Source organism: Aedes aegypti, chromosome 1 (genome assembly GCF_002204515.2).
Source record: "Aedes aegypti strain LVP_AGWG chromosome 1, AaegL5.0 Primary Assembly, whole genome shotgun sequence".
NCBI classification, from domain to species: Eukaryota; Metazoa; Arthropoda; class Insecta; order Diptera; family Culicidae; genus Aedes; species Aedes aegypti.
The window spans coordinates 310,788,737-310,808,081 of record NC_035107.1 but is presented as its reverse complement, the minus strand read 5'-3'; the positions used below and the strand labels follow the sequence as shown (position 1 = coordinate 310,808,081).

Genomic DNA, 19,345 nt, shown 5'->3' with positions numbered 1-19,345 from the left:
GATTCCACTTGCCTCGGGGTACCTTATGCTTGCAACAGTTCAAGTTTCAAGAAACTTGGGACTCCTTGTATGGGTATGTAGCACCCGTGTCCCACAGTCTAAAATTGTTCACAGCACCTTACTCTAAACTATAGTAACTATGTCTTTAAAATAAAAATGTTCAAACTGAAGGTTCGCGATACTTACACTGTCTGATTTTTTCTTTACTTGGATATGTTCTTCTTCTTCGTCATCTACACTGCATGTAGAAGCTACACTGGAGTCTGCGTTGAAAACATTACCAGAAGAGGTTGCGGTTTCAGTTGTAGAATTGGGAGTAGCTGTTGAAATATTTGAAGAATTTAGTTTATGAGGGAAAAGCTGCCTAGTTAACGAAAGTTTACAATTATTAGGTGTGCTATTGTTCTGGCCTCTTGAGTTTGATGTAGAGTCTGGTATATCGTCAGATGGCAACTCACACCCTTGACATGATTTTTTAGAACTAGAATCTGAAAAAAAAAACAAGCGATAACTTTTTTTATTTTGTAGTTTATTCATGCTACAAATACCTTTCAAATCATCTTTACTAGAATCCTCATCATCGGTTTTTGACAATGTTTGTCTCTTGTGTTTCATTCGTCTGTTCTGAAACCACACTTTGACCTGTAATAAAAAATATGTACATATAACCTACCGTTAATTTCTATTGTTTAATTTCTAATCAAGCCGTACACTACTCGTAGCAAAAATCGAATGCAAAAAAGTTGATTTATGTACTTGTTTTTGAAGATTAGTATAACAAAGACCAATGAAGGGCCCTCGAATTACAAAAAGAGTAGGAATTATTACACATTTAAACAGTGCCCAAGTAACATTTTTAGTTTTTTCATTTACTACAAGCTGTTGTTACCACCATATCGTTAAAACTCATTTTAGAACTTATTAGTCTTAATAACCTTAATAAACCTTTGATAAAACTCCGTTAAGCCCGAAAAGGCCCACACTACAGGAGGTTGTTAAGACTATACCTTAAAACCGTTTCTAAACTTCTTAGTTTTGTATCGTATGAATACATCTACCCTTGTAGTATGCTATAAATCATTCATAAGAGCTATTGTACAGCCTTATTGAGCTCAACTAGCGGTATTAAATCTTTTACGATATCCTAATACACAGAATAAAACCAATGTTAAGAGCATATGATTGAACAAACATCAACCAATAATTTGTTTATAAACCATAATCTTTTTTTGATATTGAAACCATCATGATGTCTGCCGACTCATAATAATAAATTAAAATAATCATTTTTTGCGTGGCAGAAAATTTCCTTACTATCGCGTGAAATTCCTGCCAACAAAAATTTACTAGTGGAATGACATAAAATTTTTCGATTTACAGCAACGCGCCACAATTACGACATCATTTTTGGCTATCCACTATTTTACTCCATTCCATTTTCAGAATGATTTCATGCTCATCTCAATCATAAATTGGAATTTCCCACGCATATTGTAATTATCAATCCGAAACGGAGACAATAAAAATGGATTCCATCCAGTTAAATCTTGCTGGTCTTGTCTGGGATGGTTTAAGATCAATTGGTGATTATTCCGAACAATATAATCATTCATAAACGCATTTGATCTTAAGAACCCGTGCGCAAAACCCTCACTGGCTAAAATATTCCTAAATCAGAATATTTGTTCTGCACTAAGACAAATTGGTTTTTTGGGAGCCTTGACTTAAACTTAATGCACTCAGGAAAGCTAGTGCTGTCAAAAAGGTAAATAAATCGGTAGATTCAATTTTGTGCTGTAATTCATTTTATTAAATTTGTGCCGTTGTGTATCTAACTGTTTTATTGCAATGAATGGTTATAATAAAGCCCGTCGTGCTTGATCGGTTTTATTGATGCAGAAAACGGTAAGTGATAAGTGCCTGAAAAATGAAAGCTTTTATCGTGTAGCTCAGCTGTTGTGTGCAGCATAGTTGTCCCACTAGAACGGAAAGTTCAGGCAAGTATGGGGAAAATATTTGCGATATTCTGTTAATTCTTCGAGAGGAATATTTGTCATTTCTATGTTTGCGTTCTGAATAATTCATAATTAACTACGTGATTATCATTATCAACATAATGATATTGATAACCACACGCAGACTGCAATCCAATAACATGCATCAGACAGTTGAGATTTAAGAAGGCTTTAACATGACTTAGCGTAGTCTTAGAAGTTTTACTAATGCCTTGACAAGACAAGCAAGATGAGGTTTTAAGTATAGGTTTTAATAGACACTACACAGCTCCTTCAAAATACAAGTTATTATCAAAAAATGTGACCAACAAATAAGTTTTAACAGGAGCTCTTGTTGATATCTACAAAGCATTTTGAAGTGGGTTTTACCGAAAATAACGTTTGGCACATTTCAATGCTTTATTAAATCTGTTAGGAATGGATACATCTTTAACAAAACCACCATAAATAACATCTAAGATCAAACAGCACTGAAATTGTTACTTGGGTGTATATCCCTTGCGACATTAAAATATTTGATGGACACTATTGAAATTAAAGTACAAACACACCCAGCGAAATAAACATAGTACTACTCTGTTTTATCACTGCTACGTAAAAACTATTGGACTTATAATTTTTATGTCCACTGTCAAATGTCCGCACATTAGTTTAATATATACCAAAGTAATATTGGATTTATTTGCGAGGAACATTTCCATTTCAGCATGTGTTATTTAATTGTAAATTTAGTGTTGTTGGTACTATGGCCAAATATTACTTTGTTCGTGTTTAGTGTGCGAATCTATGAATTACAATTCATAAACAGCAATGGGTGTTTAGGCCAAAATAGAGAAAATGTGATTTTCGTACTGATGAGATTAAGACTTTCGTAATTTTTTTTAGAATAATACTATATCTGAACAAAATATATACTATCATGCATAATTACAAAATGTAGATCAATGAGTTCTATTCATTTTTAAGGACAAATGGGTTATTTTTTTAAGAATTATATTTTTATCAAAAGATAGCGAGCTAGATTAGTTAAACCTCTATAAGTAGATGGGGCATAGTAAGCATATACACTACCCCGAATGCGTTATTACCCAGAACGCCATTACCCCGAAAGGGTCACTACCTCGAACGCCATTACCCCGTAAGCATTTAAAACTACAGTAACACTAGAAGCTCCGGGATCAAAATAAACGAGATAAAAATAAAAACAAAATTTCATAGTTTGATAATGCAAATCTCCGCTTTTTTCATGTGGTTTTCAAAATTATTACATCAATGGAAACACACTATTCATATTGTTAGTTTAAAAACGGGATAACACTCTTAGATTTCATATATTTATTCGAAAGGTAGAAAAACGCACTTGATTTATTTGGGCGATATCGATACTCATATTATTTCTCCAAAATAGCATTTGTTAAACGTTAACTGCTGCTCTTATTTCTGAAAGGGCGAACACGTATCAACGCACACTTAAAAGTCTCTAAAATATGCAGGTTAAATTAAGTTATTGGTCAAAAAGCACTCCCTAGTTGTATATGGTACGCGTTTTTGGAACAATTTCCAACACCAATAATCCAACACGATGAAATATTCTTCACTTAAATAGTTTTAAAATTCCATTGAACTTGAGTAGAAACATAATAATTTTTATTGAACTCGAAGTTCGCTTTGCTTAACAACCCACAAGAACCCCAATTATTCAAACCTGTTTGAATCAAACTATAAATCATATACACTGCCCATATGGATTTTTGAACAAACACATTTTTTCGTCGCAATATCAATGTTTTGATGTACACTTTATTTTTTTAACAGTTGTGTTGGCATTCGGGATGAAATTTCAACAGAGAACTACAAATATGCTCAATTTCATTAACACATAGTTTGAAAATAGAATAAAAAACGGCTTAAAAATTTAGCACCAGGTGAAATTGCTCGAAATAATAGTAGTTTTAATAGCTTCAATTACTGCTGTATTCTGAGATTTTAAAATTTTTCTTCACTCATCATTTCAACAATTTCTCCCATAAGTACAAACCAGTCAATTTTTGTTGCTGAGCAAAAAACGGAATTTGCCTGATGCTTGACAATTCAACCGGTACTTTGAAAAGTTTAAAATTTCGTGATAATGAAATTTAGGATATTTGTATTTCTCGGTTAAAATTTCATGCCTATTGTTAATATGGAAACAAAGTTACAGAAGCCAAAGTCGAGCATTTTGTATGAAATTGGCTATCACTACTATTATTCTGAACACAATTTATATAAAAATGATCACACTCTGTTTGAAAATGTTATGCAAAAATATGTAAGTAGCGCAGTTCCATATTGAAGAATAAAGGCAAAACAGTCTCTATATGAACTTTGAACAGTCTCTATATGAAATAGCAACTGTCAAACCTGAATTGTGTTCAAGTTTATATTTTTATGCTGATCAATGGAAGCAAAATGAGTAACATGTGCGTTGGTGTTAAATTATTATAGAATGTAGAGAAGTACTAGAAAATTATGAACTCTCAATGCCTACAATTTCTATATAAAACAGTTATGCTATTATGGGCAGTACATATAGTTATCTTTGCAACATAAATTCAATGTGAAGATGCATCGAAGCCAACCGCCTGTGCTGAAAATTTAACTCACTGGTCACTCGCTGGTTGTTACAAATGGAAGCAAAATGAGTAACATGTGCGTTGGTGTTAAATTATTATAGAATGTAGAGAAGTACTAGAAAATTATGAACTCTCAATGCCTACAATTTCTATATAAAACAGTTATGCTATTATGGGCAGTACATATAGTTATCTTTGCAACATAAATTCAATGTGAAGATGCATCGAAGCCAACCGCCTGTGCTGAAAATTTAACTCACTGGTCACTCGCTGGTTGTTACAAATTTTTTTGACGAAAATATTTTCATCTACAATTCAAATAACTATTAGAACATCAAAAACTCACAGAACAGCCTAGTATTTTTCTGTACACGATACACGAACATGAAAAGAAGAAAACGATAAGATTCTAGATCGACTTGGAAACGAACTAAATTACCTTCAACACGGCTTTGTTGTATGGTCACAGAAGGGTGGTAGGTTATTTGGCAAAAAGCCGTTCGGAATAAAGTTGTTTGGCATAATTGTAATTTGGCATAAATTAGTTTGGCATAATGGTCGGCATAATGGTTGTTTGGCATAATTCTTTCAAAAATTGGATGATCTTTCTAAATATGATGTAACCATAATTATATGTATAAAAACTGATATTTTTAAACTTAAATAAATATCAGCTTTTTTTGCACATTGATTACTGCAGTAACTCCGATGATACTGAATATAGTTTTTTATGCCCTTTCGTTTTATTATGACGCAATAATTTTTGGCGTTCAATCTTCTATTGTTTCAATCATAAATTTTGCCTTCTTTTAAAAATAGGCTGTTCTTTATATTTATACTGTTTTAAGATAAAATTTAGTAAAGCTTTTATATTTTGCTGTTTATTTTTCAATTCTTGCAAGCCGTGGCTGTAGGAATGACCATTACCTTAGAATCTGCTAATATTTCAACATATTTTTTTATAAACACATGATCTCCATTCGAGATATGCTGAAAAAAATATTATTTCAATCACAAATTTTCCCTTCTTTCGATAATAGACGGTGAGTTTTATTTACACTTAAAAAATAAATAAACATCAAATCGTTAAAAAATTATGCCAAACGGCCTTATTTCAAACGGGATACAATCCGCAGAAGTTACCACAAAGCTAATGAAGGCCCTTTAAAGCATTGTGCTAACCATTTAATCAAGTTTTATCTTAGAAATTGACTTCAAAGGATTCACAATTAAGAGACGACTGCAAGGCAACAGCATTTCAAAGGACACCCCAAGAAACATTTGCCTATTTTATAATCATTTATTAAACAATTTTTCACAACTACATACTGAATAGTTGCTTTATTATATTACTTTGCAGCTGCTAGGCACACATTGTTCAAGCAAATCTGGCGAAATTATTAAGCTTCTTATCATTTAGTGACTGTAATCATATATTGTAATGATGTTTATTCAGGTTTCACTTAGCTTAATAAGGATTAATGATTTAACAACGCTAGTTTAAAAAACTACATTATTGCATTTCAATTCAGCATTATGTTTAACAACATTTTAATTATTTCCAAGTGAAGCCTTTGTTCAGGCGTTGTTCACACAAATTTGGAGAAGTTATAAAGCGTGTCGTTGTATATTGACTTTATTCTACAACTTCAAAATCGCTTTATAAGCATTCATCTCAGCTTATATTCAACTGCCACAAAATTGATTGAAAATAAATAAATGACTAAAAATAGCTAACACTGTGTATTACATCAAATGCAGTGTATACCTTTACCATGAATTAATATAGCCACACTTTTAATAATTACCTGAATACTGGATTCAAACTCGAGACCTTCCCATCGTCAGCAGTATACCATGCCATCTGCGCCATCCTTGAATTCATATATCAGCCTTCCAGTGCCCAATATAAACCTCTTGTAGCTGATTATTGATCATGCTTGAGCTTCTATTCAACAATAACTAATCAACACGTGCTATGCTGATCAACAACTGAATAAGCGCATTACTTCTGCTGCTGTTCAGTACTGATGCGAGCTGAACTCAGTCGGCTATTTATAGCGCACAGTGAGAAAATTCATTTCAATGCTGGTCAAAAATAAAGTTTATTCACAAAGTAAAAACAGTCTGAAATGATTAATCGAATTTCATAATAAGTTTTAACTTGTTAAAACTTTAATTGAATTGTTCATCTATCTATACTAAAATTAATTTATTAAATGTATAATATTTCTACTAGGTTAATATTTTAATTATTTGTCGTACTCTTTCCATCTATTAAACATTATACAAATATAAAATATATTTCAATCAATAATCCTATGTCAGAAGACTGATTCAAAATATTTTCTAAATATAATTGAATATTGTATTGAGAAAGTATCAGTTAATATTGTATCCAACATGTTTTTATATATTAGTAAGTTAGTGGCGAATTCGCCAAGGGCGAAAAGCCACTCAAATAAAGATAAATAATAATAATATTAGTAAGTTGAATATTGCAATACATTAGGAATACAACAAAATTTTTAGATATTTTGTCCATTTTTCAAAAAATTGGCTATAGTGTGACCTCTTTTGTAAGGCTTCTTTGTTGCTGAACAATGTGTTTAGTAATCGTTATTTTGGACTTCTTTGGATGACCTGCCCGGATGATATATCTATGTTGTATTAGGATTTTATTAAATACCTATTCAGCTCTTAATCATGTTCATGTTAAACATGGAAACAGCTGAAGTGCGAAGCAACCAAAACGTTAGTTCGTCTCCTGTACATTTGTTTACACAATTATATTTGTTTGGTGGAATATTGGCTCTTTAATAGAAGGAAAAATGACTTGTTCAACTCATTAGTAAAACAATCTTGACAAGTCGGCAGAGATTCTTTGGAGAAGTTTAATAAGTGTTGATTCTACTATTATTCATTCCAAAGAAAAATGTTGAACATTGACTTAAATTTGGATCTAAATACTATCTTCTCAGCTCTTTGTAGGGCATTTTTTCAGCTGTCACCATTATTCAACAATAATTAACTATGTATGTTTATTTGTGACACTTGATTGTAAGTTGGGTAACCACTTTCATGTAACTATTGTTGAATTATTATTTATACTTCGATTATAATTAAAAATGTTATGATTAGTTACTTTTTACGATATCAATAACATCGCAGATGATGATCACTACATTTGGAAAATTTAAATAAATTTTGATATTTTTAATCCAATGTGATTCGAACTTTACCCTCGTTGATCCATTACGTCGCCATTACGTCCATTACGTTAATCCATCCATCACATACACGTCTTAGATTTGATTTGAAAAACATTTGAAACATTTGAAAATAACATAAAAAGAAATAATATGTTTTGCTTGAATAAGAGCATACTCATATACTGTTATTCACATTGTTTATAAGTTTTACTAATCATGCTGGTCAACATTTTAAGTATTAGACACTGAAATTTTTGTACGATTTGTTGTTAATCAAATGTTCAATATTCTACTAAAGTGATGGCTACAACCTATAGAAGCTTTTAATCAGTTAATTGTTAAACTTCTTATGTGTTGTAGAACAAAAGCTACTTATTTGCATTTTCGGAGGTTTATTCAGCTCTTTTTCAAAACACAAACTGCAAGTGGAATAACAGTTTTTTTTATAAGCTGAAATTAATTTTATTCAATTAATGATTCAACTAAAAATTTGTTCAGCAATGGTTGCTGCTATGCAGCTTGTATTAAACACGTAAGTATCTTAAAAGCTACCAATTGTTCCTTGGGACGCTTTCGATCTATGAAGCCCTTTACAATTATAAAAAAAGCCAGCTTCACATAAACGATTTCACTGGTTGTTACAAAATTTTTTGACGAAAATATTTTCATCTACAATTCAAATAACTATTAGAACATCAAAAACTCACAGAACAGACTAGTATTTTTCTGTACACGATACACGAGCACGAAAAGAAGAAAACGATAAGATTCTAGATCGACTTGGAAACGAACTAAATTACCTTCAACACGGCTTTGTTGTATGGTCACAGAAGGGTGGTAGGTTATTTGGCAAAAAGCCGTTCGGAATAAAGTTGTTTGGCATAATTGTAATTTGGCATAAATTAGTTTGGCATAATGGTCGGCATAATGGTTGTTTGGCATAATTCTTTCAAAAATTGGATGATCTTTCTAAATATGATGTAACCATAATTATATGCATAAAAACTGATTTTTTTTAAATTTAAATAAATTTCAGCTTTTTTTGCACATTGATTACTGCAGTAACTCCGATGATACTGAATATAGTTTTTTATGCCCTTTCGTTTTATTATGACGCAATAATTTTTGGCGTCCAATCTTCTATTGTTTCAATCATAAATTTTGCCTTCTTTTAAAAATAGGCTGTTCTTTATATTTATAATGTTTTAAGATAAAATTTAGTAAAGCTTTTATATTTTGCTGTTTATTTTTCAATTCTTGCAAGCCGTGGCTGTAGGAATGACCATTACCTTAGAATCTGCTAATATTTCAACATATTTTTTTATAAACACATGATCTCCATTCGAGATATGCTGAAAAAAATATTATTTCAATCACAAATTTTCCCTTCTTTCGATAATAGACGGTGAGTTTTATTTACACTTAAAAAATAAATAAACATTTAATCCTTTAAAAAAAAATTATGCCAAACGGCCTTATTTCAAACGGGATACAATCCGCAGAAGTTACCACAAAGCTAATGAAGGCCCTTTAAATCATTGTGCTAACCATTTAATCAAGTTTTATCTTAGAAATTGACTTCAAAGGATTCACAATTAAGAGACGACAGCAAGGCAACAGCATTTCAAAGGACACGCTTTCGATCTATGAAGCCCTTTACAATTATATGAGCATGAGCATGAGCATGAGCATATATGACCGTACAATTCGTAGTTGCTACTCCGTGATTGACTAGAGCAATCGAAGTTGCACAGGGAATCAATGAATGGGGCTTGGGATTAGCTAACCATTCTTCAATGTGCACAAATCGAGAGCTCAAATTTTAAAAGTCAATAACGGTGCCGGCCACGTCCTTACGGTCATCGGGGAAGGGAATGAATGTTAGCTAGACAACCGTTGTTACTAGAGACCGAAGAATCTTCTGCATCTCCACAGTTGTCATGGAAAGGATATTGGGTTAGTGGGATAAGGTAAAGATCTGGGAGTCACCAGCGATTGGTAATGCGATCCATGATACATTCACGCCTAACCCGTTTAACGCCACTGTTTATTCATGCCGCGCGAGCGACGCGCAACACGATTGATCCTGCTCACATCACCCGCCCCCGCAGGAGCAAGCAACGCGAGCAAAGGCTCAAACACTACTAACCCTATCCGCGAATCACGCCACTATTTATTCATGCCGCGCGAGCGACGCGCAACACGATTGATCCTGCTCACATCACCCGCCCCCGCAGGAGCAAGCAACGCGAGCAAAGGACTATGAAGCCCTTTACAATTATAAAAAAAAGCCAGCTTCACATAAACGATTTCAATTTTTATTTTGTAATTTACGCTTACCGTCCATTATACCTAACGTGCATTGCACCAAACATCCATTATGCCAAACGTGCATTATGCCTATCGTATTTGTGTCAATCGTACTTATTGCTTAAGGTCCTCATGCCTAACACAAATCTGACACTTAATGCAATTAAAATATTCGAAAAAAAAGTTTTGCTCACGTTTTTTGCATGATATTCAATTTACCACCAATAACTGTTCATTTTACCCACATAGTGCAGGTAAAATTAACATTTGCATAATTTTCTGCTAGCGATAAAAATATGTGAAAATTTAGCTATTTTAGTCTAAATTCGTGTTGCTACTTTAGATAACATCCATATTTTTGATCTTATGCGATAGACCTATGCATATTCCTCGTTTTTCTATCTGAAACAAGATGATATCCTTAAAGTGTTCATTTTACCATCCCTCCCCCTAATATGGTTTTTATTAAATTTTACGAAAGTGATCATTTTGCCCCGATACTTTTTTTCCAGCTATGTTTTCGACCCAATTTTGAATCTCGTTTTTCTGAAAATTGATATGATTTTTGTTATCATGAATGTATGCAGCACGTCACACTAATATCAAACATGAAAACTTGCCGACGGTAGCTGAAAAGGGGGCTGTGCTGTGACACCGCCCATACAATCCTATTGAAAAAAAAAAACGAGCAAATATCTCTGAGGCAAAAAAACTTAATAATTTCTTAAGGAATAAGTGTGATTTGGTGCCACAATGAATATTGTTGAAATTTTCAAGTTTTACTTATGATTTTGGTGAAGAATTTCATTACTAACTTTCATAAGTCAATCAATCAATTACCGGTTTTAATTAACACAATGGTAATTTAATAATTAAAATAATATGTCGTTGATAATGTTTGCCTATTATTTCAGGCGTGATAAAAAATTTATTAAAAAAAAATATTTCAAGCAATGGTTCTTAACTAATTTAAAGTTCTCACTTATGAAACTTATGATCCCATTTTCGAAATGGTTAAGCGTTCAATGAAACCATAATTTTGCTGGTTCATAGGTCATAATTTATGGAAAACCTAAGTATTTTTGCCTCAGTGTGATTCGCAATGGGAAGTGGTTTCCACTGGCAATTCAATGTTTCTAAACAAATAATCGTTTAAGGACCATTCCGAAATCATTCCGAAACCTTCATACGATTGATTTTCAATAATAGCTTGTATATAATTGAATTGAAATGTATATAATGAAAGTATTATGTACCCAATAGAAAAATGTACACAGTTTATCTAACCAAAGACAAAATAAAGACCTCTAAGTCCCTTGCAGTTGTTCTGCGACCTGACAAACTTTGGTACCTTTTGCAGTACGAAGGGACCAAATGTACCCAATCTAAACCCGAGTGGGATGGACCTGATCTTACTACATATATTTGATCGTGAAGATTTGTCGGTCCATAGTCTCATGACAGATTGGAGTAGTTTGATATATTATGCAACTAGCTGCAAGTACACAAAGAATCTAGTTTAAACAAGGTATATGTTTATAAGCAAACTAAACGAACAAGTGTTTGAGGTACTATATGCCGCAAAAAATAGCAATTATCATTTTAATAAACCTGGGTGATTTGCTTTAAAACCTCGTAAACCAAATAATCGTATATGTCTAGTTTAAATTCTGTGTGTTACTAAATGAGATAAGTTTTATAACATGATTTTCTTATAAGATTTATTTAAAATCAATATAAAAAAGTTTATAATATGAAAATATCGATAAAATTCAAGTGGTCGGCTTTCGAAACAAAAGCGTCCAAAATTCGAAATTTTTCGATGCAAGACATGTTCTGAATTTAAATTAAATTTGAACATTTTGGCTTTGAATACTGCATTTTTTTCACACATGTTTGCTGATGATATTATCAAGTTTATTCCTAATTTTTATGAAGTATAATATTGAGAAAATAAGGTCCCAAAATAATAATTAGTAACGTTTCTGAGTAAGGCTCTGGAGTTAGATATCTTAAACTTAGAGATACGTAATTTGGTTCTTGAGACACGCAGATTTTTTTGTTTCGCTCTGTATTCAACTGTCATTGAAGGGTTAAACAGTACAACACCAATATATTAGCACATTTTGAACAAGTACCTGTCGTTCTGTTAGATCCAAACTTGCAGCTATTTCTATCCTTCTAGGACGACATAGATATTTGTTGAAATGAAACTCTTTTTCCAGTTCCAGAAGTTGGGTATTTGTGTATGCGGTTCGCAATCGTCTCGGTAATCCATTTTCTGCCACGAATTCAGCTATAAATAAATAAATTATAGTAAAGATACATTTAGAAATTATTTTATACGTGGTAAATAAAAATGAAATTGATTTGAACGCTAATATGCACATTAAAAGAATTTCCTTTGTGATCTAAATCAAGCAATACAAAATAAACGATGTTCGACTGCTAAGATTTTTCATAATTCACTTACGACCCATTTCCAACTAACTGTATTAATGCCTTTTAAGCAATTTACACTGATTAATCACGTAAAGTAAGTAATATAGACGATCTTGATTGAGTTTAAAACAATTATCCGAGGAACCGCAATAGTCTATCTGGCACGACTGTTTGAAAAATAACAACAAAAAACCGTTGTCGCAAAATTTTGTTCCAATCATTTCTATGTTTTATGTGATATTCTGTGGTTTCAGAATTATAGGTATCCTCTGGGCATTAATTTGAAATAACTTGTGCATGATATAACAGTTCGTTGATTATTGTGTTTTGCTTTCAAACAAAACGAAATCAAACAGAAATAAATAATGCACTCAATTTTTGTTACTAGGTTCTTGATTCTTAATGGGCCGAAGTTTGTTCACTGGGCTTGGTCAGGCGTCAATCGCTTCCAGTCGTCCTGAAGTCGTTCTTCTGACACTCGTACATCGTGACTAGCCCAACGTAGCCTGCCGTGTTATGATAAGCTTGACAAAATGCATTTCTTTATACTTGGTAAAGTCATAATTCATGTGACGCTGCCAGATGCCATTTTCTGCTTCTGCTCCCCCAGTTGACCTCTTTTCATAACCAGGCCATGAATTCATCATGGTCGTATAAAGCAATCGGAAGGATCAGTGTCGTGTATAGCGTAAATTTCTGTCTTCGTCTGTAGGCTACGGGACTACAGCTGATTACAGAGCGCGCTAAAAGTCCTATTTGCAACTGTGAGGCGATTTTTAATCTCACATTACTAAAGTGTTGCACATTACTATTTAGTTGCTTCACTAACAATGTAACGATTAGAACGATTGTACCCCGTTTCGCATAAAGTCGTTTGGCATAAGGTCGTTTGGCATAAAGTCGTGGCAAAAGAAGGTAGGTTCTAAACGTGGTGTTCGTTCAGAGATTATCCAAGCTAAGAATTGTAAAAAAATATTGTGACATTATAGAGCATTACTAAATAAAACTCGTGACGGGTCTCTACATCTCAGAACGGAGTATCCATGACCTTGTTGCGATATACATATTTAAAAACAGTAAATTGGCAAGGAAAGTTCGCAGTTATTCATCAAGGGAACGCTCATAGAATATTTTGCTGCAGATCAAGCTCTGTCCCAGAGCTAAAAGAATGATTTTTTTTTGCAAAATATCAAAAGCTCTAGTCCAAAGATCTATCATTGCGACTTTATGCAAAAATAGCCTTTATACGCGAGCAGATTATTTTTCGTTTAAAATGTTTCAGACTCTAACGCAAAAAAATCTTTATATAGCATAGCTCAAATGAACAACACATCTTTAAAAGAAAATATTTTTGGCAAAACTTTTCAATTGTTCAATATAAATTCTAATTTTGGAAGTGTACATCAAAAACACCGTTTATTATCGAGAGAAGGGAAAATTTGTGATTGAAATAACATTTTTTCAGCATATCTCGGAAGGAGATCACGCGTTTGCCCCAAAAAAAGTATATGTTGAATATTGGCAGGTTCTAAAATAAATATCATTCTAACAACACATCTGGCAAGAATTAAAAAAAAAAAAACAGCAAAATATAAAAATGGTGAACAATTAGCTTCACAAAATAATAAAATTTAATACAGTATAAATATAAAGAACAGCTTATTTTTAAAAGTAGTCAAAATTTACATTTAAACCAATAGAAGAATGGACGCCAAAAATTATTGCGGCTATGACTGGTTTCCCCGAAAAGTGGTGACGAGAAAGAACGATAAACAGTCAAAAGAAGGAAGTATTCTGTCATTCTCGGCTATACATATGTTGGCAGAAATGCTGAGGACGGTAAAACTCGAAAGAATCGCCAATTAAATAAAGAAGGATGCATATTAGATGGTCAGTTCGTTCACCACCCTGAAATGTATAAAGTTACGACAATTATGGGTGCCAAAAACTTTTCAGGAAAGTGGGCTAGTCGAGGAAACGGGATATTCAGGGGACTGGCGTTCGGAGAAACGACATTCTGAGACCAGCATTCGGGGAAAAGTAGTCCACTTCAAGTTCAAAGGAACTGCAGTTATCGATTTCTCTTTTCGCTGATAATTTGAGCAGATCAATGATATCGATTGCCGCCCTCTTGTCAGTTGGAAATAAAAATACTTAAAAAATATAGCCCCAGAGTCTATGCATAAAAGAAGGAGAAATTTATTGAAATTCAATACATCAACAGTTTTCATACCCATAATTATGGTTACATCATATTTAGGAAAAAATAGAACAAATAAAAGAAGAGTAAATTTGTGCTAAATATATAAAAATCTTCAATGCAAAAATTTGTTCCAGTTGCGAAACTCAAAAGAAGAATTAATATTCGAAAGATGGGTAATTTCTGGATAAATAATAAAATACTATTGGCAATAACTTTCCTAATATGCTTAAATTTATTCAAGAGCGAATGATTGTTGAATAAAGTGCCATTTTGTATTAATTGACTTCAAAACAAGCCTGGTGTCATCAGAAAGATTCAATAGAAACGTAAAAACGAAAATTGAGAAATTCTTGGTTTCAGACTCATTATGCCAAATGACTATTATGCCAAACAACCATTATGCCAAACGACCTTTATGCCAAATGACCTACCACCATTGGAACTATGTTGTCTACCGGCGATCATGTAGGGTAGGTCAATTATTGCACAGGCTAAAAAATGCGCCAGTTGCAATCTATCCTACTATGTTTTGCTGGTATTGACCAATATTATACAATATTTTCACATCTGACATATCTGAGTTATCTAAGGGATGTCAAAAATCTTTGCGGATGACATAGGTCGCTCCACCAAAGGACGAAGCCTGCGTGTCATCTGTAGTAGATTGCTAAAAAGTTTGGATTTTTTTTTCATGCTTGCAAAAATAGAAGATTTCTCCTAATGCTCATAAGACTCAACTTATAGTATTCCCACATAAATCAAAAGCTCTTTATTTGAAACCTTGAAGTGGACATGTTGTCACAACGTTCCAATAAATTGATTAGATAAAGTTGAGTATCTAAGACTCATGTTAGAAAAAAAATAACTTTCAAACTTCCAAACGTAACATTTATATAAAATGTCTTTATCCACTTACTAATAGAAAAACAAAACCTTGTGCTAAGAACAACCTTTTGATCTTCAAACAAATTTTCAGGCCAGCCATGTTGTATGCTGTACCGATATGGACTAGCTACAGGGTGTCCGCAAATTATCCGTACAAACTTTGAAGACATGGCTCTATACAATCAAGCATAACAAATTCAATATTCTTGCATGGTATTAAACATAGGCTTATTATATTCTTAAGAAGTAAGTTTGACACATTTCCGATTTCAAATAATTGCAAAACCAACCCAAACGTATTGAGGTGTCTTAAAGGGAGCTATTTTCCGAGCTTTATGACGGAAGAGAATGTCCATAGAACTCACTGGATTTGAACCGTACAATTTTCTATTTCCAGTCTAACTTGAAGTAACTAACCTGTAGATTACTTCAAATAATAATAGGACATTTGGATTCATCTCTTTTAGGTTTAAGGGATAACACATCTCCAGTATGACTAGCGGCCCTCAGGAAAAACGTCTCCAAAAAAAAAATAAATTTGCCTATCTCAGTAACATTCAATCATTTCGATTTTTTTAAAGTTGTATTTTGTGTTAACTTATAGATGTATTATAAAAGGTACATGCCCGAGCAGAAGAAAATAACTACTGAATACCAAATTAAGGTATTCCATACCCAATACTTACAACCTGAATGAGGTATGAATGAGCCCTGCATAAGAGGTAAAATACCTCAAATAATACCTTCTGCATGTTCTACAAATACCAAGCTGATAATTAGATGAGGTATTTTAATACCTAAATAATACTTGATGGATTTTCATATAAAAGTGAAATTTTTCAATAATGGTTCAATACCTCCAGCAGTCCTCAATAGCTAACGAATACCAAAATGAAGTATTTTTAACCTTTTTTCAAATACCATTATAATACTAAAATAAGGTATTAATAACTAAACAATACCTAATTGTGGTATGATACCAAAATATGGTATGCATAAGTTATTGTCGAGTTATTCTTTCCTCCTCGGGTGGACAGTGACTTTTCATTGTTTTCAATGCCGGATCGTCTTTCCAATATTTTGCTGTTCGGATAATTTGCGGACACCCTGTATAGTAATACGAGCAAGAAAGCTCTGCAGAAGATTTAAAATAAAATTTTGAAAATGATTCTGAAGCTCCCTTTCTGGTATTGCACTTATGAGTTACATAGAATATCCAATGTTGAAACAATGGAACAAATGACGAATAAAAATATTAATAATTTTAGATAAAAATCGTTCCAATCTTCTATTGCCACGATAAATGCAAAATGTAAATAAAAGCTTAATTTAGTTAGGATGATAACGTTTTCTAGCACAGATCACCTAGATATGAGTAATGAATGTAATGTTTGGTATAAAACTAATTAAGGAATTAAAAAAATCTTATCAGTTTTGTTTTGAAAACCATAATTTATCATTATCAACCACAGTTCTCTTCACTGAATCCAACATCGCTTCTTGTTCTTAGTATCAGTGATGCATTTCGAACTGAACGCGAGCCAAAAATGAACGGAACGCGAGCCAAATTTGCACGAGAACGCAGTAGACGGTGAACTCCCGAGCATGAGCCAGCCGTTGCTAAGGAACGGCTCGTTCAGATCACAATTAAGATCTGAGCTCTTATGTGAGAAATAACAGGTTGAACGCCGTAAAGTTACTTGAATACAAAAATCATACTGCCTAAGATGCTTTCAACATCAAAAACATAACTTTGGCATAAAATTCGTTGGTGTATTAGCCAGAATCGATTGGGTTCAATTTTTGGCTCGCACGGGTTCATATTTTTGAACTGAACAATGTTCAAGCCTACTTGATCTCTGCGTTCAACAAAGTGAACTGGAACGCAAACTGAACGCGTTCAAATGCATCACTGCTTGGTATTAACGTCCCCACTGAGACAGAGCCAGCTTCTTAGCGTAGTGTTCTAAAAGCACTTTCACAGTTATTAACTGAGAGCTTTTTTTGCCTAAGTTGCCATTTTCGCATTCGTATATCGTGTGGCAGGTACGATGATACTCTATGCCCAGGGAAGTCAAGGAAATTTCCATTACGCAAAGATCCTGAACCGACCGGGAATCGAACCCAGAAACCTTCAGCTTGGCTTTGCTTTGTAGCTGAGGACTCTAACCACTCGGCTAAGGAAGGACCCCAACCGTCTTGAAGTCGATATTCGGATGGTGAGACGATAAGTTGTGTTCCCGGAACTTATTAAGGATTTTTCATAGAGTAAACATTTGAACGGTTCAAATTGCAAAAAAAAAAACAAGTTTGAAATTTCCATCTCCCATATCCTTTTTGTAATGCTAACGATGAAAATAGAGTTTTGTCAAATTTTATGCATCTTAATACGCGGTTCAATTTTCAGCTCATTTAATAAAGGTTCCAGTATGCATCAAGTTAAATGAATGAATTGAACAAGTTTGCATGGACCAATGCACAAGTTCACTAATTTGACTTTTGAGTGGTGCCGAATTTACTGGTTTCCATGGTCACATAAATAACACGACACCGCTCAAACGTCAGATAGTGAACTCGTGCATCGGTCCATTGCTTTTTCTTTCTGAGAGATGATTGTTTTGGAATGCATTTCGTTGACTATTCTGAATGATTTGTAAGCAGTGCTAACGTATTTTTTTTACATTCTTCGAAGCTCTTGGCTCACCTACAGCGGATATACAGAATTTTAATGCGCTTCGTAATTACTTATTTTTTACCATTTATTTTCGAGAGATAACTTGTAACTTTAAATGGGATTGAGTTTAAGATATGCATGATTATAATCGTCATGTTATGGAAACCAACAACACGACATTTTCATAGTAGTCTTTAGAGAGAACAATTCCCAAAAATTTTGATTTTCAAGAACCTCGCATAGCATAGCATAGCATAGACTGACTGTACATATCAATGGTTGCTACTCCGTGATTGATCGGAACTGGTAAGAATTTCACTAGGATCCAAATGAATAAGAGATTGGAGTTTCCGCTTACTCAAGAAGTGCAATTTTAGTAGATCGAATATTATTGATCAATAACGGCGCCGGCCAAGTCCTTACAGTCAGTTGGGATGGGTAAGGAATGTTAAGGTGTAATGATAAAGGAATGTTAAGGTGTAATGATTCTAGAGACCGAGAATACCTCTGCATCTCCACAATCACCACGGGAAGGGTGTTTAGTAGTGAGTGAGGAAAATATCTGGGAGTCACCTTTGGTCGGTGATGCGATCCATGGACAAGGGGGGAAAAACAACTTATACTTAAAGCTAGTTTTGTATTTTTGTCTCGAGAAGTTTTTGGTAGAAGATTTAAAAAATACGTCAACATCTGCAGTGTCGAACCATTCAAAAGAATTTGTATTAATGACGAAAACAGAAAAATATATGTATATTTTAAATTATATTATCAAATTAAAGGAATTATGCCGACTCTTTTAGTGACGAACCATACATAGTTTGTTTGAAAATTACATATGAGTATTACTGTGCATTCTTGTCTCGAAATGAAAAGTTTTGGTAGAAGGTAGAATTTTTTTTTAAATACGTCAACATTCATTATGTCGAACAATTCAAAAGATACTTTTAGTAATGTCAAAAACAGAAAAAATATATGTATTTTGATGCCGACAC

At 33.2% G+C, this 19,345-nt stretch overlaps 1 protein-coding gene across 1 annotated transcript in view; it reads right to left on the bottom strand.

The window, feature by feature from the left end:
• Nucleotides 1-542: 542 nt before the first annotated feature.
• The window catches only part of LOC5566256 (homeotic protein proboscipedia), a gene marked incomplete at its 3' end in the record, with an annotated part of 51,979 nt that continues 33,176 nt past the window's right edge, over nucleotides 543-19,345 (bottom strand). The window contains exons 2-3 of the mRNA XM_021838516.1: nucleotides 12,288-12,445; nucleotides 543-642 (exon numbers count right to left, since the gene is read on the bottom strand). Of these exons, the coding sequence (XP_021694208.1) occupies nucleotides 543-642; nucleotides 12,288-12,445 (258 nt within the window). The remainder of the gene's footprint in view (nucleotides 643-12,287; nucleotides 12,446-19,345) is intronic.